General features: G+C 43.9%; 1 protein-coding gene across 2 annotated transcripts; it reads right to left on the bottom strand.

The window, feature by feature from the left end:
* Positions 1-2178: 2178 nt before the first annotated feature.
* On the bottom strand, positions 2179-10147 carry LOC102453745 (arylamine N-acetyltransferase, pineal gland isozyme NAT-10-like). Of its 2 annotated transcripts, none has more exons than XM_075939990.2 (2): positions 10088-10147; positions 2179-4237 (listed from the first exon to the last, which is right to left on the bottom strand). In XM_075939990.2, the coding sequence occupies exons 1-2, from the start codon at positions 10122-10124 to the stop codon at positions 3360-3362; spliced, it is 915 nt and encodes a 304-aa protein (XP_075796105.2). In that variant the 5' UTR covers positions 10125-10147; the 3' UTR covers positions 2179-3359. The 2 variants fall into 2 exon arrangements, with proteins under 2 accessions (XP_075796105.2, XP_006122724.3); XM_006122662.5 differs by lacking the exon at positions 10088-10147 and adding an exon at positions 8802-8938.
* Positions 10148-26408: the final 16261 nt, after the last annotated feature.

The following is a 26408-nucleotide window of genomic DNA, read 5'->3' as shown; positions in this document are numbered from 1 at the left end:
ATCACTCTTCCTGAAGCATCATATGAGGTATGCTGGCTGGAAAGAGCCAAAGAAGGAATTCAGGAAAAGTACAAGCTGAGGTGGCAAGTCTTCAGTTTCATCTGCTTGACGGTGTTAACAAGGAAACTGAGGCAGGAAGCTAGTTTCTTATTATGTATCCTCTATTTTGATGCACTAGCCAGTCTGAGCATCAAACATTTTTGAGACTGGCTTAACGGCTTATCTCCCATGCCATGAATAATTAATTTTGACTTCTCAGAATCCAATAGAATAATAGAAAATAAGCCAGTTTTTTATCTTTTATTCCCCTCAGAAGAGGCTTTACAAGTTGGTGGTTTCCTTTTATGTTTGCTAGCTGTTGCCTACTCAGTTTGACTAAATGAAACTTGCAAGAGAAAAAACTCTCAAAGATTATTAATTTGAATGATTTGTCTGAAATAATAATGCAGAAATTGAGCTAGTTCCCTCTCTCCTCTCCTTGGTGCCAGATGAGTGGAAATTTTTACCACTGCTGTAGGGCCAATGTTGGGAATAGGTGAGGATTATCCAACTTCCCTTTGCTTTTTCCTACCTTGTGATCTAATTGGTGCTGAACCTTAAAACCATAGGGGTGGAGTCCAACTAAAGGGAGTGTTTATGCTGTATTTTGCTTCCATTGATCCATGAACTGATTAAATTTTCTTCCTCGTTTTTTAATTGCTTTTTCCAGTGACGAAATGGAGGTCAAACTAGGTTGTTTTTTTGTTTTTTTTTTTTTGTGTTACCCTTAGTTCTTTTCTGAAACACACGCCATATGCAATTGCTAATGGATGGCATTTTCCTTTGGGGATATGTAAAGGGCAGGTAGGCCGAGATTATTCAGAGCCATCTATGGGATTTGAACACCCACCTCCCATTAATTTTTAAATGATTCAGACCTCAGTCTGAAAGCAAAGTTGTTTGGTCTGCCTGTGAATCAAGATACTGTGCTTTCCTAATTCCAGATACATCACAAAAGTGTCAGGATGTGGTTTTAGCAGTGTCGGCCACATGGCTCGACACTAGGCTGCAGCAAAAATGCTGCACAATTGTTGGGAGTCTCCTTAAACGTGCCTGGAAGAGAGCTGGTCCACTTGAACTTTCCCATGGATTGCAAAGGAAAGATGTTGGCTGAATTGCTCTGTAGATGTAATGTCCCATGTTTATTTGTCCTTTTAAGGATTAGTTTTTCCTTTTCCTGTGGGAAGGCACCTCTTACCTAGTTGTGTGCCTCCCTAATTGTATGCGGATGCCAGGCCTATCGACAGGGGAAATGCAAAAGGGGGCAGTTACCCCGGGGCTTGTCGATTCAAAGGGGCCCTGGAGGTCTTAATTGCCACAGTTGCTACTGCGGCAGCAGCCAGAACCCTGGGCCCTTTAAATTGCTGCTGGAGTGCCATGCAGCTCTGTGCAGCTGGGGAGAGCGAATGCCATGCTCCCGGCAGCACGAGGGGCTGCCCCTTTTCCCTGAGGTCCCACCACTTCCGGTAGCACAAAGCCGGGTACCCACCTTGCCCGGGGGTCTGTGCAGCTGGTTGGCTTCCCTGGTAGCTGCAGTTCAGTGCCTCCTATAATCCCTCTGTATTTAATACCATTCTTATCTCAGGTCTACTTAATCTGTGCGGGAGCTTTGGGGTACAGTTATTCACAGATAAATAGCTACAGTGTTTATCAGCTCTGAGAGGTTTTGCCAGGTGGAAAAACATCCTTAGCATGGTAACTCAGCAGAGCTTCATGTAACCTGGCCCCGGTAATAATTTTCATGTTTGAGGGGAACTCTCTGTGGGAGAGTTGTTATAAATGACTGTGCAGGTGGTGAGACTGTTGGGGCTTGATCCACATGGAGCTCCACAGAGAACAGGCTTTTAGTAGAAAGCAAGAGTTGAAGAAAAAGCCATTTGGTGGCAATGGAAGTGGAGATGCCTGTGGAGGCTGGAATAATCAGGATGTCAAAGGCTGCATTGAAGCCAACTAGATAAGGAGAGAGAAACTGCCATTATCAGCATAAAGGAGGCAGGGGTCTGTTACAGAGCGGAGAAAGATGAACATTCCTCCTAGCTAAAGAGAAAGCAGTGAGTTTTATTTGAAACACTACAAACATCAGATAAGTATTTAGAATACAAGCTTAATTACCGTTGATACTTACAAAGACTTTAAATATACTGTTGTTTTCATTTATTTTAATAGATATAAATGTTTTCATTTTATGAGATTTTTGCCAAAAATCATCAGTTAGAACAAAGAGGCTAAAGAAAATGTCTTGAGTCTCTTCTTTCATCTGCTATTGTTTAAAAGCAGCAGGTTAGATTATCATCAGGAAAAAAGATGGAGGGAAAATTATTTTTCTCACCGATCTTCTCTGTTAACTTCTTGTTTTTGATGCTGCTTCCCCACATAGTCCATATCCCTGTTTTTGTCGATCTTTCACATGGCAACATGACTGAGAGAAACATTTTTAGAATAGGAAACTTCAATGGTAAACAACAGAAATGAGAAGAGGGGGACTCATTAGTTAAACAAAGAATTTCTTTAAATAGGCATGATACAACTGGATGCTTTCTTTACGCTCTTCACCTTGATAACATTCCCGGGTGTATGTGTCATGAAGGAACTCCAATTTGTGGCCTTATAGAATGGAAGTGGGCACAATGGAGAAACAAGTTTGGGTGCCGCATTAAAATTCATCCTTTCTACAGGATGTGAATTAGTACCACTACAAAAGCACCATCAGAAAAATATGGACTAAAAATAATTCACTTGTGTGGTTCATTGAGTAATCACAGAGATAAATTGGATACTAATTTGCACTTATAGCACCTTTGGTCTGGGGACTCTAAAGTGCCCTACAAACATGAATGAATTAGTCTTCCTCACAACCTCAGGAGGTGGGGAAATATATTATCCTCATTTTTCACATGGAGAAATGGAGCTGAGCACGTGGCATTTCTGAAGATCAGACTACTTATTTTGGCTGCCGAGTTTGGAAATTGGAGCCAATGCGATTTTCCTAATGGTCACAGAGCATAGAGATCCTGGTACTCCTCTCCCAATTGTGTTCTTAAGCCACTAGAAAATGCTTCTTCCATGGACCACATATCCGCCCAAAATCTTCAGCTAGCTTCAAACCAGTCTTTAAATTTGTGCCCACAAAAGTGTACGTGAGCTTCATTTTCTCAGTGGTAACCAGTCAACATGAGACCCTGAAGTGCCTGTTGTTCTGAACTTAAGCTCTCACTTTAACCTGGCATTAAGTGTTTTAGTTCATGTACTGAATATCGGATTAAACAGAGTGTGGAAGATTCTGCAATAGTTTAGAATTATTGTGTGTTTTATCTACTCCACTAAATCACATAGAATCCTTTGAGGTTAATTGGGACAAATTTTCTCTCTAATGTTATGCTAAATTTATCTTCCAGTGTCTTCTCCACCTCTTCATCTTTAAGAGTCATAAATTCTATTAGGTCTGTGTTGTCCTTGTAGTTGTAAGTTGTCTCAATGAGTGTCCACCCAATCAAAGCTCGAAACCCGTCAGTGGTCTGCAAGCTGCAAATTGACTTCTTTATAAACAAGGAATCTGGAAATGTTTGAAGGTATGTACATTGGAACTGAAAATCTTCTATTGTTCGTGGCTCAAGACTGAACAAGTAAATTTTCCTGTACTCACTTCTTTCCAGAAGGTCAGAATTAGCGTAGCTTTGGTTAGGAATGTATTGTTTCCTTCTTATTTTCTCAAAGTACCACGTCCCATTGTCCTCGGTGAAGCGAAAGATTCCAGGTGTCTGAGGCTGGTGTTTCCCAGAAATGAGTTCCATTGGTTGCCACATTTGATAGGATACACCAAATCCTCCATCTAGGATATAGGCTTTGTTATCAATATCCACCTTTAGCAGAAGGTGGGTCATGTGAGAAGCATAGGTGTTTTGTTGCGGGTTGTATATGTGTGCTCCTAAAATGGTGGTATCATATCCCAGGGTTTTCAGCACCCAGCATAAAAGCTGGTTTTGTTCCATGCACCATCCACCTCGCTTCTTCCTTACTATTTTGTTGTAAACCTGGTCTAAATCCAAGGTAATGGTTTCTCCGCAGTGGATGCTGAGATTTTCAAATGGAATGGCTCGGATGTGGTGCTGAAAGATTGCAGTTAAGGTTTCCAACTCATGTTTTTCATGGGAGCCTTTGTATCCAATTCTTGCTAAATATTCTTCAATGTTCATCTTGCCTGTAAAGGAAGAAACATTAACAAAAATTTAATTATTTGTGATGAAGTGAAGGGATTTATTGTAGATTATGGCTAGTACAGGTACTATGGTATAATAAGCCCATCTGAGTAGTATTGAAAAGAAAACCAGTTCTTGTACTAGAGAACTTGAGGAGTAACAATAGGACATGATACGATGCCTCAGTATTTTTATGGAAATGTGTTTTTAATATGAACAAGCATAACTCGAATATGCTTTACATAAAATGTGGCATGTAACCTCTCATTGAAAAGCTTTTAATCTGCTGAATGTGTATATTCTATTTGTGTGCATGTACGTAACTGGGAAGTTAGAAATATAACGTGTAAGCCTGCTTATTAATCTTGGTCTTCCAGTGAAAGCCATTAGGAACTAAGTTCCATTAGGAACTGGTACAGACGATGTGAATAGTTTTGTTTTTCCTGTAATCCTAAGCTGTGGGTGGTCCCACCAGGTTCTGAGCTCCATCTTGAGGATTGAATGAAGAGTTGCCAACCTGGAGAAATTCTATTTAAAGGATGGGAACCAAATGATGAGGGACTTCAGCTGGCTTCACAGACTGCCCCCATCACAAGAGGACATATGAGAAGACCTGGAAACAAAGAATTTCTAACAAGGGAAGTAGGAGGGGACAGAAGCAGCTGAGAGGGGCAGTGCGCGCTCTTTCTTGGACTACTCAGCGCTGGGGCCCAAAACAGTTTGTTCACGTGTCTCCTGATGAAGCCTCAGTCATGAAGCTCTCACACAGGAGCCCCTTGATCCTTCTCACAAAGTTTCCGGGGAGGCCTGCTTTACACCATCCTCCATGGTAGGACACCTTCCTATGCCAAGCCACCAGTAGATAGTCTGCGGTCTTGGAATCTCACAGCAGTGCAGCATATGGCCCAAGTTCAATGCCACAATCAATAAGCATTTGCTCCTGGTCAAGCAGGGTGATGCAGAGAAGACTGATATCTTTCATGCAAATGTGCTGGGAGGAGGAGGACGAGGGGAACCTATTAGCACTCTCTCCGGCAAGCAGCATGTGCTGCTCTCACACACGACCCCTGCCTACAAACTCCTAGCCTGGCCAGGAGAGTTGTACTGTCCCAAGAAGCCACGTGTGTTGGACACAGCAGGAAGCCACCCTCTGCCGCCAGCCCCCTCTTGCCCACAGGCTCCTGGCCTGCCAGGCACCTTACCATGATTGCCTGCCTATGGAGCAAGTGTGTTCCACTGCTCCCCAGGACGTTTAGGCACCTGCTGCAAACTGCCCCCTGTAAGTCCAAAATGTAGCTTTGCACAAAACACAGCACCGTTGTATGAACAGACACCGTCGCTGTACGCGAAGAGATTGTGTCAGCTTCCCACAAAGTATCTGAGGGAGGTGGCCTTGCGCATGTAGAAGTTGTGCAGCCACTGCTGGTCGTCCCATCCCTGAATGGCAGTGCTGTCCCACCAGTCCAAGCTTGTCTCCTGCCACCAGAAGCAACGTTGCACTTTGTCCCAGAGATTGAGTGGTAGGCACAGTAGCATAAATGCCAAGACTTGGCTGAGCAGGGCCATGCCGAGGTTCGTCGTGCTCTTCCTCATCCTCCTCGTCCTGGTGGTGCAACAATGAGACACTGCAGAAGTGCTGTGCAATGCGATGCCGCACAAGAGCCATGAGCATGGCAATGGTTTGCAGCAGCTCTGGCTCCATGGTTGTAGTGCTATGGTGTCTGCACAGTCAACCAGAGTATGACCAGGTGCGTGCTCACTCCATCCGCATGGGGGGAAGGGAGTAGAGGAATGCCTTGTGGGACATGGGTCAGTGGAGTTCCCGTAAGCATCCACTGATGATTTTTTAACCCAGCGGACATTGGAAGCCTCGACCAGCCTGTCTTCCTCCCCGGGTGCTTCCTTGCTCTCTGACTTGAAGGCAGGCTTCATGGATATGGACCGCTACCTTGGAGAGCATTTGAATCTTGCCTGTAGTGAGGACATATCCCCTCAACTTCTCAACATTGGGTGCCCGGGGCTCAATTGTAGTCGATTCGGGCATCTCTCTTAGTGTCGACAAGCCATTAGAGGTACAATAGAAGCGTCAAGTCTTGTTATGGATTCAACCCATCCAGCAATTCAGATGATTCGCTGAACCTCTGGCTTTTTTGAGAGTCACTGATCACCAAGCGCTAATTCTGTCTAGTCTGATACAACCATCAGACTTCGGTGTTGGAATCGGAGTTCTCGCAAGAGGCAGGTAAACTCCCAGAAAGCCTCTGTTCTCCGTTCTGCTCACTACACCTACCTGCAGGGGGAACATGGTAGCAGGCTGCTGTGAAATATGCCTAGCTCTCCACTAGCCAAGAACTGCATCGCATGCATGTGCCTTCCCCACACGGTAATGCTAACCACACAGCCTCCCTGATGACAGCAGCAAAGTCCGGCATAGAAATCCTCTGCCTGGTTTTACCCCATCCAAGGATTCCCCGACATGAGAGAAATCCCCAGCTGTGGAGATCTGGTCCATATCTGACCCTTTGAACCAAGCTTTCTCAATCCTATTATCCAGCCTTGAAGTACGTAGGAACTGCACGAGTCCCATTATCTCTTCTGGAGTCTCTTGCACCCGTGAAGAGGAAGCAAGATTCAGACTATACCAAGCCACCAAGTTCAAACAGCCACTCGCTGTCAGCATTTCTGCGTTGTAATTATTCAGCCTGTTTTCCTGCCTCGCTGTGCAGCTGAGAATTCATACATTGCAATCTGCCGACCCTTCTCAGTGGCCTGTACCATCCAGCGTTCTGAGGGCTTGTCTACACTAGAAGATACACCCTCCAGAGGTCGATCTTCTAGCATTTAATTTAGCGGGCCTAATGTAGACCCCCAAATTGAACGCTGAGGGCAACCCCCACCAGTGTCCTGTACTCCTCATTCTGTGGGGAGTACGGGAAGCCAATGTGCTCCCATCGGCCTCCCGCAGTGTAGACGCTGCAGCAGCTTGGCTTAAGGTAAGCCGAATCCAGCTACGCATTTTGCATAGCTGGATGTCATTACCTCTTAAGCCGACCATCCTGGTCTAATGCTTGAAATGCTTGAAAGGTTTTCTTACAGACTGGCCCCTTGCTACCAACACATGCCATTTTGAGCACTCTGCGTTGCTTCAGATGTTTACTTTCTTGGCAACTTGTAAACCTGCCTGAAATATTTCTGTGTACACAATGGGAGATCTATGGTAGGCTGATGTTTAGGCTGTTAGTACCATGCTGTCCACTCAGGGAATCTACTGCATTGAGAGAAACTCATCAGCAAACTGCTGAGTGTGTACTGCCAGATTAAATTTCTCAAGATGACTCATAAAATGGTTATCAGAGACAGATTCATGCTATGCATGATATAGACAGCCCATGCTGTCCAAAGGTAGTCAAGATTCCCAGCATTTGCCATATGATGCAATCAACTTCTGCTAAAAGGAATGAAATGTTTGGGTAGATTTAAGTAACCCTAGAAAATCGTCAAAAAAAATAGGATTTGAGAGCAGCTGCTATGAAAACTCTACAACCCTATTCGAGTGTAATTACAGGTTGGAATTGTTATGTTCTGGTTTCTTCAGTCGGGACAGCTTTGACTGCCCAGTGGAGATATACCATTAGCCTATGGCAATTGTCCTTTCGGTCAATTTCTGATCATTAAAGAGTGAAGACAGGTCACACCAATATGAAGTAGGCCCTCCGGATAATGTAGCTATAACACTTCTCTGCAGCTCCATAATGTAATTGAACTGCATAAACTGCCGTAGGGAGGTGTAAGCTATTTTGAATTGTAGAACTATTAGAATGTTTTGAATGAAAACCAGCGTATCTGAGAGAAGCTTTTACAAATGTATTAACCATCATTATACAAAGAAAATCACCAACAAAAGACATTTTAAGGCCTGACTTTCAGAAATCTGTGGGTGCAGATGCAGATGCAAAAATATGTGGGCATTGATGCACTATATTTTCATGCTCAGTTTCCATGACTGCACACATTATCACAGTAAATCCGTTTGCAAAAGATCCATTATGAATCTAACTATTATTAACCTATTGTTCCCAGAAAATGGACCGTTCTGCAGCATGGAGATCAAATTCTGATAACATCATTTTTTTAAAGTCATTTTTAAAAGATTGCAGAGAATGATATTTTCCCTCCGTTATTGCCTAGTTTGCCTTTGCTTTTTATATTAAGAATCTACTCCATGTACAACATTAAAAATAATAGAATTAATAATTTCTGGGAACAGGCTGTAGAGTCAGGAATATCCAAGTTTAAATGAATAGAATTCATTTATCCAAGTTTAAATGAATAAGTGCCATTGAAATGAAGCTGCTAAAAATCAGAGAGAAAAAGACTATTTCTCTATTGGGTTCACCATTTTTGAGAGATGGTTTTAAACACAAAATGTTTGTGTTTTGTTTCCAATTCAGCAGCATTTTTCATACCCCATTTTCTACAACCTTTGTTCCAATGGGCAGTTTGAATTGCATGTTTCTCCAGGACCTTAATGGTACACAAAGAATCTAGTTTTTAAAAGGAACTTACCCATAAAAATGATCCAGCAACAACTGTATCAGGTTTTGTACCCTTTGGGAGCTTTTTTGTTTGTTTTTGGATTGGCAAATCAGGAACAGACACAGTTTCCCTTCTGCAAACTTCTTTTTCTAACTAATATATATCTGCCTCAGGGCTGTTCAGTACTAGATCTGAAAATCCCAGACAGGGCAGAGTCCATCTGAAATGTGCGCACATATTTGGACATCATTGATCCATGAACTGATTAAACTTTGTGTCTTCGTTTTAAGAGATTTGTTATTTTTTTTCCCACTGGTTAAAACCAGAATGAACTAGATTTTCATTTCCCCCTCCCCTCAAAAAGTCCATAGGCATTTCTCTGTTGCTGGATGAAATATTTTCTCTTGGACAGCAAGCAAAAACCATTGACATTAAGGAAATCATTCTTCTCTTTCTTCTTAGTGAACTGAGTATGTTCTTCAGATGTTGCAGGTTCAATTTTCAAAGGGCTGAGCACATAGAACCAGTCTTCACAAATAGAAGTTCCCTTTTTTGGATGTTTTTAAAACTTTCATTGCACCGACTTGATGTTTTTGAAATAAACAGTGAATACCAAGACAAATACATCTTAAACACAATTGTATGTGTTGTCAAGGCTGTCCCCCACTTTGGCACGACAAATGAAGGAGTGGGGGCCTGCAAGAGCACCCCAAAACCTTGTCTCTACAGGCTTTGGTACAAAAATTTCCCCCAAAAATCCTAATACCTGGATTTTGGGGAATATCTGCTGCCACCACCCAAGTATTCCAAGAAAACCAGGGAAGAGATCATTTGGGAAACCTCCTCCCTAAAACCTCAGGGGTACCTCAAGCTCTTTTCTCCAAAGAGCTTGAAAAGGAAAGGAAAGGAAAGGAAAGGAAAGGAAAGGAAAGGAAAGGAAAGGAAAAAGCTAAGCTTAAGCTAAGCTTAAACTAAGCTAAGCTAAGTTGCAGTCTGTGGTAGCTGACTCCTAGTCAGACAGACAGACCTCGCAGGACACAAAAATGAACCAATACCAGTTAATAAGAAAAAGAAAAACGTTTATTATCAAAACAAAGCTACTGTTGCAAGCATAGTTGAGGTGGCTAGATGGTAAGAGTCACCAATTGATATACTCAGAGAAAATTCCCTGGGTCAGAAAGCTTCATTACAAAAGAGGAGAAAAAAAACACTTTTAAAGAAAGAAAAACATTTTTAACAGCACAGAGCTCAATTCCAGATTCCCAAACCAGAAAAAAATAAAACCTAATGGACTAACTAAACTTTGCCCTACTTACATATTGCGAGAAGACTTTTCTTAGAGAGAAAGACCATCTCCCTCCTACCTGAAAGAAACTGCTCTGACTCAGACAAAGGAGAGAAAAGAAAAAAATTCCTTTGTCCCAATTTGGAATCCCTACCTGCATTACTATTGGCTGACCAGATACCTGGCTAGGGACAGGAGACATAATTAACCCCTTAGCCACCAGGCTACTCGCCAGCCCCCCTGGTTATGATGTGTATGTTAGAAAAAATAAATCATTTATTTCAATAAAAATACTTGGCACCAGCCAAGCCAGAGACAGTGGAGGAAGGAAGGAGCCTGATGGCCAGGTTGCTGGTGAATTAAGCGCTCCAACCAGGGCTGGTTCTGTTCAGAGCACTGGAAATGGGATACGCCCTGCAGTGGGAATATGGAGGAGCAGCAGGGCTCGGTAGAGGTGGAAGGGCAAAGCAGGGAGAGAACCGCAAGATGGGGAGCGCACAAAGGGCCGGTGGGTGGGCAGCAGAGGCAACACGTAACCAACCACTGCCTGGTACTTACTTTCACTCACCAGCTCCTGCAGCTCACCGTGAGTGCCAGCTGGAAATGGGATGAGTCACCAGGGCTGGCCTTACCATGAGGCGAACTGAGGCGGCCACCTCAGGTGCCAGACTGTGTGGGGGGTGCCACGAGGACCCAGAATATAGAAAATTGTGTCTGCTGCTGGTGCATGTGTATTCTCTCTGCTCTAGATGCACAGAGATGGTGGAGTACCATGAGAGGTGTAGAACAGGAAGAAGGCAGAATTCAGACCTTTCAGTTTTGGCCCAAGCGAGGGGACATGGGGGCGTCATTTGAGCTCCCCACCTCAGGTGCCAAAATGTTATGGGCTGGCCCTTGTGGCACAGGGCCCAGCTGGCCGAGAGCCTCATAGTCGGGGCTACACTGACAGGCTAGCAAGAGGAGTAGATGGGGGAAGACAGAAAATATGGAACAATTTGCCCGGTTTTAAGAAAAATCAGGACACTTGCAAGGAGGGCTTAAATATGATACCGTCCCTTTAAAAATGGGGCATCTGGTCACCTTCCATAAAGAGGCAAAGGGTCACATTTTCAAAGGTGGCAAGGAGTCCTATGGCACCTTATAGACTAACCGAAGTGTTGGAGCATAAGTTTTCGTGGGCAAAGACCCACTTCGTCACATGCATCTGACGAAGTGGGTCTTTGCCCACGAAAGCTTATGCTCCAACACTTCGGTTAGTCTATAAAGTGCCACAAGACTCCTTGCCGCTTTTGCAGATTCAGATTAACATGGCTACCCCTCTGATACTATTTTCAAAGGTAGCATTGAATTTTGATTGCTTCGATTTTAGATACCATGGGCCTGGTTTTCAAGATGGCCCTCAGCTCCTGTTGTCTTCTTTAGAGTTCAGAGGCTCATGGACTTGGAAAATCAGGCTCTTAGCCTTTAATATCAGTCACATGAAGTTACAGGGCATTTTTGAAAATGTCACCCAATGGAAATTGCTCATTGTTTCTGATCAGGGAATGGCATTCAGGACTTACAACTGGTTTTCAACGTCATTCAATCACCTCCTACACACCAATGTGTTCTGACTAAGTCATAACCTCTTCTGAGTGTTATTGTGGACTGCTGAAGAAAGACATCTGCTTAGCTATCAATTACAGTCTGTTCAAGGACGTGCATAATTTGTGAAAATGTACTAAGAAGACGATGGAGGATTTTACAGAAAATATTAGAGGACTTTTGAGATACAGCCTCACCTTAAATTCTGCACTGGAGTTTGGTCACCCACCTTTTTAAAAAAATGGAATTCAAGAAATAAAAACAAGATCCAGAGAAGAGGGACAAAAAATTAATAGAAATATGAGGCAATTTCCGTATTTAGGGATTAAAAGAAATAGTAGGATTTGGGTTGAAAAGGGGAAGACAAATCTGAAAAGAAATTATACCGGTACATTAAAATTAGTTAATGGTATAATTAAGTTCATTGTGAATTTATTTGCTCAGGTTTCATAGAGTCATAGAACTGGAAGGGAGCACAAGAGGTCATCAAGTCCAGTCCATTGCCCTCATGTCAGAACCAAGCTCTTTCTAGATCATCCCTGACAGGTGTCTATCTAATCTTCTCTTAAATATCATCAGTGATGGAGATTCCACAACCCCCTCGGCAATTTATTCCAGTGTTTAATCACCCTGACAGTTAGGAAGTTTTTCCTGATGTCCAACCTAAACCTCCCTTGCTGCAATTTAAGCCCATTGCTTCTTGTCCTATTCTCAGAGACCAAGGGGAACAATTTTTCTCCCTCCTCCTTGTAACCCTTTTAGATATCTGAAAACTGCTGCTATGTCCTTTCTTCTCTTTTCTAAACTAAACAAGCCCAGTTTTCAATCTTCCCTCATAGGTCATGTTCTCTAGACCTTTAATCATTTTTGTTGCTCTTCTCTGGACATTCTTCAGTTTCTCCACATCTTTCTTGAAATGTGGTGCCCAGAACTGGACATGTTACTCCAACTGAGGTTTAATCAGGGCACAATAGAGCAAAAAAATGACTTCTTGTGTCTTCCTCACAACACTAGTGTTAATTCATCCCAGGATCATGTTTGCTTTTTTTGCAATAGTGTCACACTATTGACTCATGTTTAACTTGTGGTCCACTATGACCCCTAGATCCAGTTCATCAGTACTCCTTCCTCGACAATCACTTCCCATTCTGTATGTGTGAAACTGATTGTTTCTTCCTAAGTGGAGTAGTTTGTGTTTGTCCTTATTAAACTTCATCATGTTTACCTCAGACCATTTCCCTAGTTTGTAGTTAGTTTAGCAGGTTTTTCATGTTAATTTTATGGCAGGGTTTCCTTGCGATTGTAAAAGCTCTGTCTAGCATAGTGGTGAAAAATTAGATTGTATCTACTGTGCCGGGCTGCCAATATCCTGCTGAAAGCCTTATGGAAGGAAGATAAGTTTGCTGAATAATGTTAAATCTGACTGAATTAGAGCTAACACCTGTGGGGTACATTGTATTAACATGTGATTGTGTCTGTGTTACGGCATAGTATATATCTTCTCTGAGATATACACAATGAACTTCCCTTTTTGAAGCCCCTTCCCCGGCCCCTAGGGAAATTGCATTTACTTTGGATATTCCAGATACCAATGAAGACAAAATATTTGTATATAAAAGTCAGCGATTTTACCTGACTCAGGGCTTTCTTCCTGATAGGTCAAATGGACATGACTCCTGGTCCATAGAGGACTCCAAAGACTGGGTGATGTTCTGAGCTAAAGCTGTGATGAACTTGTAACCACCAGGCTGCTCCTAAAGTGAGAAAGTGGAAGGCTGCCACTTAGGTGTGGGACTTATCCTGCCAGTACCCATAGTACAGTTAGGATGAACTCTGATAAGCTTATTAGCATGCCCGCCTATTCTTGTATTGGTTTTTGTATGTTTTCTCTGTAATGTTCTCACCTTCAGACTAAAGGTGGCTTCCTTAGAAAACGCTGTGTGGTACTTATATTTTCCACAATCACTGTTATTTGTCTCTAAAAAGAAAACAAGTAGCTCTGTTTAGGGAAGGCAGAGGGCGTATTCCAGTCAGAATGGAGAAGGGTGTGTGTCTGCAGCTGTTTAATCAGCCCCACCCAGCTAGGGGCTCCGGGCTCCGTGCACAAAGCTGCCTGACTAGGCAGATGCTGATTAAGCAGTAGCAGGACTGTGCTGCCACACAGCTTAGAGGGAACCTTGGTGTGTGTCCATCCAAAAGAGGCAACAGCAGGGGAACTGGCAGTTTGAAAGTGCCCGTGCTGGACTGCTGAAGGGAGATACGGGTGTAATTGTCCTGGATTGTGATGTCTAGAGCCCTGCACAGATACAAAATTAGTATCTGCATCTACATCTGTATCCATGAAAACGAGCCACAGGGAGCTGCGTGGTGCAGATATCCCCGGATATAAAGTGGATAACTGTGGATTTGAAGGGCTCTACTAACATCCACTAAATTAGCTGGCAAGCCATGGCCATTAACTGCTAAGAGTTACTTATCCAGAACTGTGGTGTACTTGTCTTCTCCAATTTTTTTAAAAAAGAGTGATCCTGGGGCACTTTATAAGAGACTAACAAAAATATACAGTATAGCTTTCATGGGTAAAACCTACTTCATTAGATGAATTGGAGTGGAAATGACCGAACCCAAGAGATACATATAACCAGGGCTTGACAAACAGCAGCGAAACCTACTCGCCAGCCCGTGCTTGCGCAAGACCCGCATGGCGCATGCGCGTGCCGGTGGTAAACGGGGTGACCAGCTGAAATCTACTTGCCACTGGTGAGTAGATTCAGTGATTTGTCGAGCCCTGCATATAACAGCAGAAATACCTGTCAATTGTAGGACCTGTGTTAATAAGGCTAATTAAGTGAGCTGGATGTGTCCCATACATAGCTTTTGTAAGAGTCATGACTTCCACCAGAAGCACACAAGGCTCCAGGCTTTTAACCCATCAGTGATCTACAGGCAGCTTTCTAAACAGGAAATTTACAGATGGCCCTGCTGGCCCAGTGGGGTACAGCTGTCCTGGTCTCCATCTGTAGCCCCTTGCTGCCCTCCTGTGGTCATTCTACAGTAAACGGTCTTTTCTACCAGACTCCTCCCTTTCCATTTTATGAAAAACAATCAAATTCCAGGCACATCTGTTTGTCCCAGTACAACCAAGCCCTGACTTTGCTTTAAGTTATGATAAGAGGAAGCTGTCTACCAAATGTAATGTTCCTCACTCTTGCCAATTAGGAAGAATTCTTGAACAAACAGACTCTCAGATGATGGACAGACACACATTTCTAAACTATATGGTAAAGATTTCATACACAGAACCAGCAACACAGAGCTCTGCTCCTGCAGTTCAGCTCTGAAATCCAGTGTGGGGTTTTATAGCACGTGGTGGATTTTTTTTTTTTTGAGTATATTGTCACACCTACACTGTGAGTCTCCATATTGTGTATATATATGAGACATCCCCATAAATGAATGTGCACTTGGGACAGATTTGTATTGCATAGAACAAAATGCCAGTTAACAGTAAAATGCTGTATTGCTTAAAGAAATATAAAATGGATTGGTTGGCTTGCCACATGTATTATTAACTTGTCTTGCAAAACTGCATTTCTCCAGCTACACTGCATGCACGTTGTGCAGTCAGGTTAATGCATAAGTCTATCACATTATTGGAGCCCAAATGGGTTAGAATGTGATCTAATGACATCTTGCGTGTTCACACGTTGTTCCAGCAAATTTACTGTTGTCAGTGACAGCTGAATAGCTTGCAAATGATATAATGCCTTTGGGAGCTGTAGACAGGGTCTGTGATGCACTGCTTGTTACTCAAAAGACATTGACTGAGTGGAGAAAACCGAGAGAAGAGCCACAAAAATGATCAGAGGGCTGGGGGAACTGACTATCAAGGAAAAAGTAAAAGACTGAAGTATGGAACATTTGCATCAGCAGCAATGAACAGGGAGCAGCCCACGCATGCGGGAAAGTTGGCAGAACTGAGGAAGGAACGGAACGATTCAGCATAACCAAGGTGTGTGTGTGGTGGAGGGGTAACTAGCATGAATAGAAATTAACAGGGCCACTAATGGTGGGGGCAGTTGCCCTAGGGCTTGGTGATTTAAAAGGGCCTGAGGCTCCAGGCTGCCAATGCCGTTACCATGGCAAGGAGAGCATCCGGAAGCCTAGCCCTTTAAATCGCCACCGGAGCCCCTTGTGGCGCGATCAGAGTCACACTGAAGGGCTGGCTGGGGGAAGCTAGTCTCTAGCACCACTCCTTCCACCTGTGGGCCCGGAGCCACACCTCCCCCACATTGCCCAGAGCCCGGCAAAGTCTGTCACCGGCCCTGGAAATTAGTATGTGGAAAACCTACACGTAGGTCCTGATGGTGAGGTGTCTCCAGCTATGGAACAGTCTTCCAAGCGAAGTAGTTGAAACTCCATCTATGGGCTAAAGCTACTAAACTTGTGTTATTCTAAAGAGATGAGTGGGACTTTCAGAAGCCTCAGCATTGGCATGCTCCTAGGGGAGTCAATGGGAGCTTTTCTGTGGACTCCCAAGGGGACAGCGTTCAGCTAATGCTGTGCAGCGTTGAAAATCTCACTCCAAGTGTACAAATGGGAATAATTTGGCGGGAAAGGAGACCAGATCCCCTCACAGGCCTCTTCATCTGTAGCCTGGCCTGGCCTGTCTCAGATGTCAACTATTGATTTCCCAGCAGTGTAACTCGTTTAATTTCCGCAAAGTAACTCCTGATTTACACAGATCTGAGATCAGAAGCAGGCTCTATGAAGAAACAACAGAGGGAAACGTAATATAATAGAGAAAAAGTTCCCCACTAAGGGGACAGGGGAGGGGAAAAATTGTCACCTCAAAGTGACCACAAAAGAGGTGTCAGCGCCTCTTTGACACAATTTCCTGCATTGCCACCCTTTCTCTCCATCCCATTGTTTGGGAAAAGGGAACTTTGTTACAGCCTCCTCAGCTCTACAGAGCTACAACATTGTCACCTCACAATCAGTCCCCCTGGTGCTCTAGGGGTCTGCAGAGAGTCTTTTATTTCTATTCACATTTTTGGTCCGATATCCTGTCCTGCTGGGAATGTCCACTTGTAGGGTTGCCACCTGTCCGGTTTTGAACCAAACAGTCCAATATTTGAGCTTTCTGTTCGGGAAAAAAATTGAGAAAATACAAATGAGAAAATATAAATGTCCGGTATTTTCTAAACAAGATGTAATGTAGATTGTGATGTAATGTCAAGAGTGTCTGGTATTTTTGTTGAAACCATCTGGCAACCCTATCCACTTGCTATGAATATACCAACCTGTTCCAGGTAGAACCTGGTAGATTTGGTTGGCCTGAAATATTTGTTTACAGTGTGTGGCCCCCACTTTAAGTTTTACTTTGTTTGGGAAGTTATCAGTTTTGTGTTGGAGCACAGGTCACTTGGGGAAGAGATTTGAGTTTACCTCTTAGCCAGCATTTTTAGGCCTTACATCTGTTATCGCTCATCCAAGAGGCACTAGTCATCGTGCTATTGGGCCAGTTGCAAGGAAGAAAGGAAGGAGCTAGATGTAAACCCACACACCCAGGCACTCTTGCCAAACACAATGGCTCGCTGTGCTTGCAGTTAATGAGCTATTTGCAGTCTACTGACTAGAGCAGCAGTTCCCAACTGCCAGGCCGCAGACCGGTGCTGGCCCATGAACCGCTGGCTGCTGGGCCACGTCAGTGCTGAGGCAGAGGTACACCACCCAGCACCTCCTCTCCCGCCGCAGCTGTTGGGCGAGGCATGTCCTGCCCCACCTCTCAGCCAGCCAGCACCAGTCAGGGGCGAAGTCTCCTCCCGGACACGGAAGAGCGGCTCACTGCATGGCGGGAGGCTGCGAGGAGCCCGGCATGGCAGCCTTAGAGCAGCCGCGACCCAGGCAGCAGCATCCTGCTGGCAGCTGGGAGGCAGCACAGGGCTAGGTGAGGGGGGTGGGGCAGATTCTGGGGCAGGGCTAGTCCTGAGAGGCTCTGGGGATGGGGCTAGTACCTGGGAGCTCTAAGGGGTGGGAGGGGCCAACACTGGGGTGCTTTGGGGGCAGGGCTAATATTGGGGACTGGGAGCTAGCACTGGAGGCGGATTCTGGGGAGTTTAGATGCAGTGGGACTCTGGAAACAGGAGGATGGCACTGGGGGGGTCTGGTTGGGGGCTCTAAGGGGCAGAGAGTTGGCACAGATGTTTGGGATGGGGGGCTGGCATGGGGGGGCTCTGAGGGTGGAAGGCTTGCATGGGGAATTAGGTGCAGGGGACTCTGGGGTCAGTGGCTGGCACTAGGGGGACAGTGGAAGGGTGGGGGGAGCATAAGAGGGTTAGGGCTGGCACTGCAGGGCTCATGGGGTTGAGGTGTGCCCCAGCCCCAGCCCCCAGAGTTGCAATGAACAGCCAGCTTCAGCTGCAGCAGCCATCCACCACATGGTGACTGCTGGAGCTGAAGCTGGCTGTTTGTGACAGCTCTGGGGCCTGGGACTTTTGGCGGACCAGTAACATTTTATTTGAATATGTGTGTATTCATTATTTGCATATAATGAATATGCAAACATGCAAATAAAAAGTTACCGGTCCGCCAAAAGTTTGTGAATGGGTTTGCCAGTCCACAGTATAAAAAAGGTCGGTAATCACTTGACTAGAGCTCTGGATTAGGAGTCAGGAGAGCTGTGTCTCATTGCTGGCTCTGCCACTGATCATGTGTATAACCCGGGGCAAGTCATCACCACTTTGTCCCTCCATTTCTTCTTCCACCATTTTTTTGCCTCTGTCTATCCAGATAGTAAACTCTCTAAGATTGGCACAGTCCCCCAGACCTGGTCTACACTAAAGACTTATTTTGAAATAACTCCCCTTATTTCAAAATTGGAGCATCCACACTTCCAAGCCTGTTATTTTGGAATAAGGGGCTGGTTATTTTGAAATCTATACTCCTGCTTTCCTGGAGGAATAAGCTTATTTTGAAATAGTTATTTTGGGAGTTATTATTTTGAATTTAGTTATTTCTAAATAATTTCCTAGTGTAGACATGACCCCACTAGGTATATGTACAGCACCTAATGTAATGGATATCATCTCAGTTAGGGGCCTGGAGTTTTTGTATGTCTTCCTTCCTTCCCTTCCTCCAATTCATGACTGTAGACAGGCAGAAATCATGCAAGCCAGGTGTCTTTAAATTTTCTGGTGCATGTATTTCTTCTTGTGACAGGCTGTATTGTTCTATACAACTGCTCTCACCACACTAGTGATCATACTGAAATAAGATCAAGCCCTGATACACTGAGTAGTCTGGATGTTACCAGTCTGTATTCCAAACCAGATTTGCCAAAAACATAGGCACTGAATCTAATCACTTTCAGTTATTTTTTTTCCTACAGCAGCAGCAGCAGCAGCGTTTCACTCAGCATTTACAGGATCTGCGAGCAACATTCAGACCCTAATTCCATCTCTCTGTAAACAGCTGTATTATCTCAGAATTGGAACAAATAGTAAAAAATCCTTCCTCACTGTTAACATTCATGAAAAACTTGCAAAGGATGCATCTAAACTGTTTATTGGATGTAAAGTTGCACTGCCTCTGAGAATGAAGATGATTTTTGTATGCTGCCATTGGAACAAGGGTTGCTTAGTTTAAGTCTCACTTTAGCTTAAAAAACATAAACTTGATACGGCTGCTGCCTGGCAATATAATTTGCTGTTTATTTTGGAAACTGAAACTTCCTCTGTATGAATAGCAGAAATAGGTGCACACATTGGAATGCACCAAATAAAGTCAATGTCAATGAAATGTATCTTACAGATTAAGTTAAGAGTAAGACACCTAGGAAAGCCACTGAAAACTAGGGTCAGGCATTCTCTTCTGACTCTTTCCAAAGTTCCCTGAAAATATTTGCCTGCTTTTGAAGATGCAAAACCCCTTGTCATTGAATAGCAACACTAGGGGTTTCACACTGTCAGAGCTATTTAGGTCGCATCCTCTTTGGTGTGACACATTATCATCAATAATAATAATAATAATAATTGTTTGATGATTTATGTTGCTATAGCTGCTAGGATCCCATTGCGCTATGTGATTGATGTCCTTTTGTCCACAAAAGACAGTGGGAATTGCAGCCTCTGATGTAGATTTGCTATGTCTCCTTTTACTGACTAGCCCCCTCTGAAATGTGCATGATCTTTGCAGTTATTGCAAATGTATGTATCTTGCTTATGAGTGGCTTGCTTCCTATAGGCTCTTTTCTCTCTAAGATGTAGGAGCCAACTCCTGTCATGGACTTTGATAGCCTGATGGCAATGGCATGCTATCTGGGAAGCTATCAGAGGGAACAAGAACAACATGCTGTCTCAGTATCTTGACTTCCGACAGTGGCCAAAGCCAGGTGCCCCATAGGAAATGCACAGAACAAGTAATCACCAAGTGATCTATTCCCTGCACTCATTCCCAGCTTCAGTATAACTTCGCTATAGGGACATGTGCACATCAGAGATGAAGGCACAGGGGATGGATCCTGACCAATGGGAAATCTTGGCAAGTGATCATAACAGGAGACACCATCATCTCATTTCCATTGTGCTAGGAGCTGTACAAAACCAGAACGAAAGGCTCACCGTCTAAATAAGTTTAAACCTTCAGCTTTCCACACTAAACCACCTTTACTCTGGAGATGGAAGCTTTGTAGCTTTTGTGCAAAAGGGCCAGTGTAGACAGCTCAGATTTGTTTTGCGCAAAAAAGCCCCGATCGTGAAAATGGCGATCGGGGCTTTTTTGCGCAAAAGCGCGTCTACATTGGCCATGGACGCTTTTCTGCAAAAAGTGCTTTTGCAGAAAAGCATCCGTGCCAATCTCGATGAACTTTTCCGCAAATGCTTTTAACGGAAAACTTTTAAGTTAAAAGCATTTGCGGAAAATTATGCCAGTCTAGACGTAGCCCCAGTGTTTGGCTTCCTGCCAAGGACCCCGCAATTTCCCATTACTGCAATGGTGACATTTGCATGGAAGACTGTCAGCCGATGGTCAGGGCAGTGTGTGTGTGTGTGTGTGTGTGTGTGTGTGTGTGTGTTACCGAGAAAAGGTTAACGTCTGTGTCTTTACCACTAGGACCGGGGTCCCCTTGTGGAGGGCAGCTAACAGGCTGACAGACGCCCCAGAGTTTATGGGAAGAGCTTATTACAGCTCAGATTTCAGCTGCTAGGATACAGGATCCCTTCGTAGCAGGCAGTCTAGGGAAGACTGAGAGATGCCCCAATGGATCTGTCCTCTGGAAGTGACACGATCCAAACGCCTAAGCTCTCCCTATACCTGTCCCTTATGACCGGCTGAAGTTCTTTTAAATTGTACTTGGTTCTGTTACAGCAACTGAAGGAGTCAGGTTAAAACTTAAACAGTTAAAGGTTTATTCAAGAAGCTTATAAATCATATGGTTACAATGGCTATTGCTCTATTTCTTAACCGCTAGCAAATATAGATCTTAAAAATGGTTTTAAAGAAAATAAAGATAGAAAATAGAAATAATGGTACCAAGTGACAGCTTAATCTTTAAAGAGCTCTAAGTCTATGTGTACACTTAAGACAAAGGACCACATCCAGGTACAATTTTTACCCCCTTCTGTGCCTCTCGGTCCCAGCGTGTCAGGCCAGGGTCGGTCCCTCAATTCCTAGGAAAGACGAATACGAGGTGGGTGTCCCCATGGACCCTCGGGAGATCGAACACCTAACCCGACCAGCAGATAGATGGTAGATTGACGCTCAGAGTAAATGTGCCGCTGGACCCATCTTTATACCCATAGGGACCCGTATCCTCTTTCTTATCTAAGATGCCAAATTGTACTGGTCTGTCTTTGTGACGCCAGTTCTTACAAGCAAGTTTCAAGTTAATTTACACTTGCAAGAGAGCTAACTAAAGTGTAAGTACTGGACATTTTTTTACTGGGCGAGAGATTCCTCCCCCCGTGGACAGCTGTGTATTCGTATCAATATGGGTTTCAGTCAAGGGAACTCCTCGGCAGCCTCTTGGTCAGCAATTGGCGTATCTCTGTTTACAGCCATTCAGAGTCACAGCAGCCTCTCATATCCGGACCTTCTGTTCAAGGCTTTTACTGCTCTTTGCTCCCTGCATGCTCCAGGCAAGCAAAAATGGATGTTACAGGGGGGTTCCTGTCTGGCTACAAAGACTCCTGCCCAGACTGAGATGGTGAGCTACCAAAAGTCATTCATCTACAGACAGACCAGGCAACTTTTGAACTGGTAGTGTAGTGGTGAGGAGTTCTTGTATCCTTATATCAATCTCAGGAAGCCCCCTTGTTCAGTGGAGAGGGGAAGGTGGTTCTGTTCCTGGACAGCCTCTGAGGTATGTTTACACAGCAGCACATGACAGCAAGCAGCCCAGTCCAACTTGACAGACGAAGGCTTGCACTACAGCATTAGCAACAGCTGTAGAGACCATGATTTTATGTCGTACATTGGGCTGGAGCTCGGGTGACCAGGAAAGAGGGTGGACTTCCATCCGGAGCCTCAGATGGCTGCAGAAGTATTTTCAGTGCTGTAGCGTGAGCCCACATCTGGTGAGCTGGGCTCAGCGTCTCACTGCTATGGGCAGCGTGGACAATGTACCTCAAAATGATGGGGACTAAAATAGCTGATTCCACTCCAGAGAGAGATCTTGGGGTCTCACTCTCTCTGCCCCCTCAGGTCTTAATCCGGAAAATAGAGATCATAGCACTTTCCTGGCTTTGGGGTTGCTTGTATGGATAAATACATTAAAAGATCACAGTAATGAAGGTGATATACACACCTAAGATGACTAGAGCTGACACTTATATCAGGGCTACTCAACATGCGGCCCACAGGTGGGAGCCAAAACAAAAAAGTTGTCAGTATAATGGTCTTCCATTGATATACATTTTAGTAGTTAAATTCCTGGACTGTCATTTCTCATTAAGGGTATGTCTAGACTACATGCCTCTGCCGACAGAATGAAGTGGGGATTTAAATCTCCCCAGCTTCATTAAAATAAAAATGGCCCCCACGCTGTGTCGACTCAGCTGATTGTTGGCACAGCGTGGCAGTCAAGACGTGGATCGGTCGACAGAGTAAGCCTTTGTCGACCGCTCCCTTATGCCTCATGAAGGTGCCCTTTAAATCCCCGCTTCATTGACTATGTTGGGTAGCCTATTTTATATGCCTCTATCGACAGAGGCATGTGGTCTAGACATACCCTAAAAGTGCTGCTATATAGGTGGAAATCATATAATCAATAAATATTGCATTTTATTAATATCAGCAGAACTGACTTACATGGGGCCTGTGTGTTGTGTAGTCTTGCCTTTGTCTTTGTATTCATGCCCGTCAGTGTGAAATAAACTATTTGCATATATATTTGCATGTATACGCAACTTAAGTTGCAGCCCTAGGCATGTGCTGTGAGCATCATTTTGGCCCCTGGAGCTTCCAAAGTTGAGTAGCCCTGCCTTATATTATGAGTCAAATGGGACACCCATGTTGCTGTCTAGACCCTGCAAGAATTTCATTTCAAGATCTGGACACACTGCAACGAGTCCCAATTTCTATGGTAATTCATTGTATGTGCTTGCACTGGAATTTCATTTCCTTTTGTGGCAGGAAGATGGAAGACATAAGCTGTTATAAATAACCACTGCACATGTGCAGCCCGGCTGACTAGACTCTCCATGTGAGAGTCTGGGGGCATATGAATATCACAGCAGATGGTGCAGAGGGAAGTTATTCTGTCTACATGGAACACTTTGTATGTCTGTTTCTTTAACTGCATTTCACTGATGTGAGTCCTTTTTTTTTTTTTTGACTGCTCAGCATTTTTAATTGTATCTTTCAAATGACACCACCAATTTTAGCAGGCCTGGAAATCTACCTATTAACTGAGTGAATCAATTCCCTTTGAAGGAAAGGGTACAATCTTCTGATAGAGGCCCTACCTGATAGCAAATAGTTACAAAGCTTGATTTAATGCAAACGCTTAATTAAGACATTATTTTTAATACTTCATCAACAACAACCAGAATATGAAATGACTTTTTCATCTGAAAAGGAGTCTGGGCTGTTGATCAATAAAAACAACAGAACGCGAGTCACTTTCTCTGCCCTTTACATATGGGCGCAACCATATTAACTCATGCATCAACTATGTGTATGACTACTTTTTTGTAAGACAGCCCCTGCTATTAACCAGTTCATATAATGGTAACAACCATGCACAGCACATAATACAATGGGCCTTAGAGATAATTTATTGTGCAGGGCTGGCAGTTATAAAATATTTCTGAATATTCAAATCATCATGACAAATGGAACAATGTTTATGAATTTTTAGTTATTTTCGGAAGGGAATAATAGCCCTTCCCAAGTCTCCATCATGAGTGTGGGACCAACTGGTAGATTGATCAAAAAATAAATGACATTGTTTTTCCTGAAGGAGAATAAAAGTCATTAATATCCTGCAATATGAAGAGCAGAGATAATATGCATTGCAAGTGTATGATGGGTTACAGAGAGGCCATCTCTGGGTCAGGTTTATCAATGAAAAAACAGGTGGTCCATGACTCTGAACCAACCATTTTTCCCTAGAATTGACCTTTTGTGGGTATATCATAGAGGTCACGCAAGTTTTGTAAGGAGCCTCAAATGGAAACTCCCAGCCAATGCTGCAAGTTGTGTTAATTCCTGGCCATTTTGAGAGCTGCAAATAATCAGTCCATAAATATTAGTCCTGGTAGACCATAGGGCTTTGTCTAGACTGGCATGATTTAGCGCAAGTACTTTTAACGGAAAAGTACTGAAGGGAAAAACAACTGAGGAGAGTTGGAACTATTTCAAAGGGACGTTGTTTAGGGCCCAAAAGCAAACAATTCCGCTGTGTAGGAAAGATAGAAAATATGGCAAAAGACCAGCTTGGCTTAACAAGGAGATTCCAGAAGACTGGAAAAGGGCAAATATTGTGCCCATCTATAAAAAGGGGAATAAGAACAACCCAGGAAACTAGAGACCGGTCAGTTTAACGTCTGTCCCAGAGAAGATAATGGAGCAGGTAATTAAGGAAAGCATATGCAAACACTTGGAAGGTAATGGTTCTAAATCCTGCTGGAAAGGGATAACAAGTGGAGTTCCTCAAGGGTCTGTTTTGGGACCCATACTGTTCAATATCTTCATCAATGATGTAGATATTGGGATAGAGAGTACGCTTATTAAGTTTGCAGATGATACCAAACTGGGTGGGGTTGCGACTTCTTTGGAGGATAGGGACATAATTCAAAATGACCTTAGCAAGTTAGAGAAATGGTCAGAGGTAAACAGAATGAAGTTTAATAAAGAGAAATGCAAAGTGCTCCACTTAGGAAGGAACAATCAGTTCCATACATACAAGATGGGAAGCAACTGTCTAGGAAGGAGCATGGCGGAAAGGGATCTAGGGGTCATAGTGGACCACAAGTTGAATATGAGTCAACAGTGTGATGCTGTTGCAAAAAAAGCAAATATGATTCTAGCTTGTATCAACAGGTGTGTTGTAAGCAAAACTCGTGAAGTCGTTCTGCCGCTCTACTCTGCACTAGTTAGGCCTCAGCTGGAGTACTGTGTCCAGTTCTGGGCACCACATTTCAAGAAAGATGTGGAGAAATTGGAAAGGGTACAGAGAAGAGCGACAAGAATGATTAAAGGTGTAGAGAACATGACCTATGAAACCAGGCTTCATGAACTGGGCTTGTTTAGTTTGGAAAAAAGAAGATTAAGGGGGGACATGATAGCGGTTTTCAAATATCTAAAAGGGTGTCACAAGGAGGAAGGAGAAAATTTGTTCCTCTTGGTTTCTGAGAACAGGACAAGGAGTAATGGGCTTAAAGTGCAGCAGGGGAGGTTTAGATGGGACATTAGGAAAAAATTCCTAACTGTCAGGGTGGTCAAATATTGGAATAAATTGCCAAGGGAGGTGGTGGAATCTCCCTCTCTGGAGATATTTAAGAACAGGTTAGATAGACATCTGTCAGGGATGGTGTAGACGGAGCTTGGTCCTGCATTGAGGGCGGGGGGCTGGACTCGATGACCTCTTGAGGTCCCTTTCAGTCCTATTATTCTATGATTCTATGAAAAGCATTTGCAGAAAAGAGCGTCTAGATTGGCATGGATGCTTTTCCGCAAAAGCACTTTTTGCGGAAAAGCGTCCGTGCCAATCTAGACACGCTTTTGCACAAAAAAGCCCCGATTGCAATTTTCGCGATTGTGGCTTTTTTGCGCAAAACAAATCTGAGCTGTCTACACTGGCCTTTTTGCACAAAAGCTTTTGCGCAAAAGGACTTTCGCCCAAACAGGAGCAGCATAGTATTTCTGCAAGAAGCACTAGTTTCTTACATGAGATCGTCAGTGTTCTTGCAGAAATTCAAGCGGCCAGTGTAGACAGCTGGCAAGTTTTTTCTGCTTTTGCGGAAAAACTTGCCAGTCTAGACACAGCCTAGGTGTGTGGTTATATGATTGTGTAATGAAGAATAGGCTAGGACAAGAAGCAATGGGTTTAAACTGCAGCAAGAGAGGTTTACGCTGGACATTAGGAAAAACTTCCTAACTATCAGGATGGTTAAACACTGGAATATATTACCTAGGGAAGTTGTGGCATCTCCATCTCTGGAGATATTTAAGAGCAGATTAGACACATCTATCCGGGATGGACTAGATGGTACTGGGTCCTGCCATGAGGGCAGGGGACTGGATTCAATGACCTCTCAAGGTCCCTT

This window comes from Pelodiscus sinensis, chromosome 12 (assembly GCF_052426305.1).
Source record: "Pelodiscus sinensis isolate ZL-2025 chromosome 12, ASM5242630v1, whole genome shotgun sequence".
Taxonomy (NCBI): domain Eukaryota; kingdom Metazoa; phylum Chordata; order Testudines; family Trionychidae; genus Pelodiscus; species Pelodiscus sinensis.
Note: the sequence above shows the minus strand (reverse complement) of the source record. Positions and strands in the feature narration are given on the sequence as shown.

Coding starts and splice junctions, on each gene's coding strand:
- LOC102453745 (XM_075939990.2), bottom strand. CDS start 10,124: ATGGTCTTTCTCTCTAAGAAAAGTCTTCTCGCAATAT. Junction 4,238..10,087: donor GAAAAGTCTTCTCGCAATAT/GTAAGTAGGGCA, acceptor CTTCCTTTACAG/GCAAGATGAACATTGAAGAA.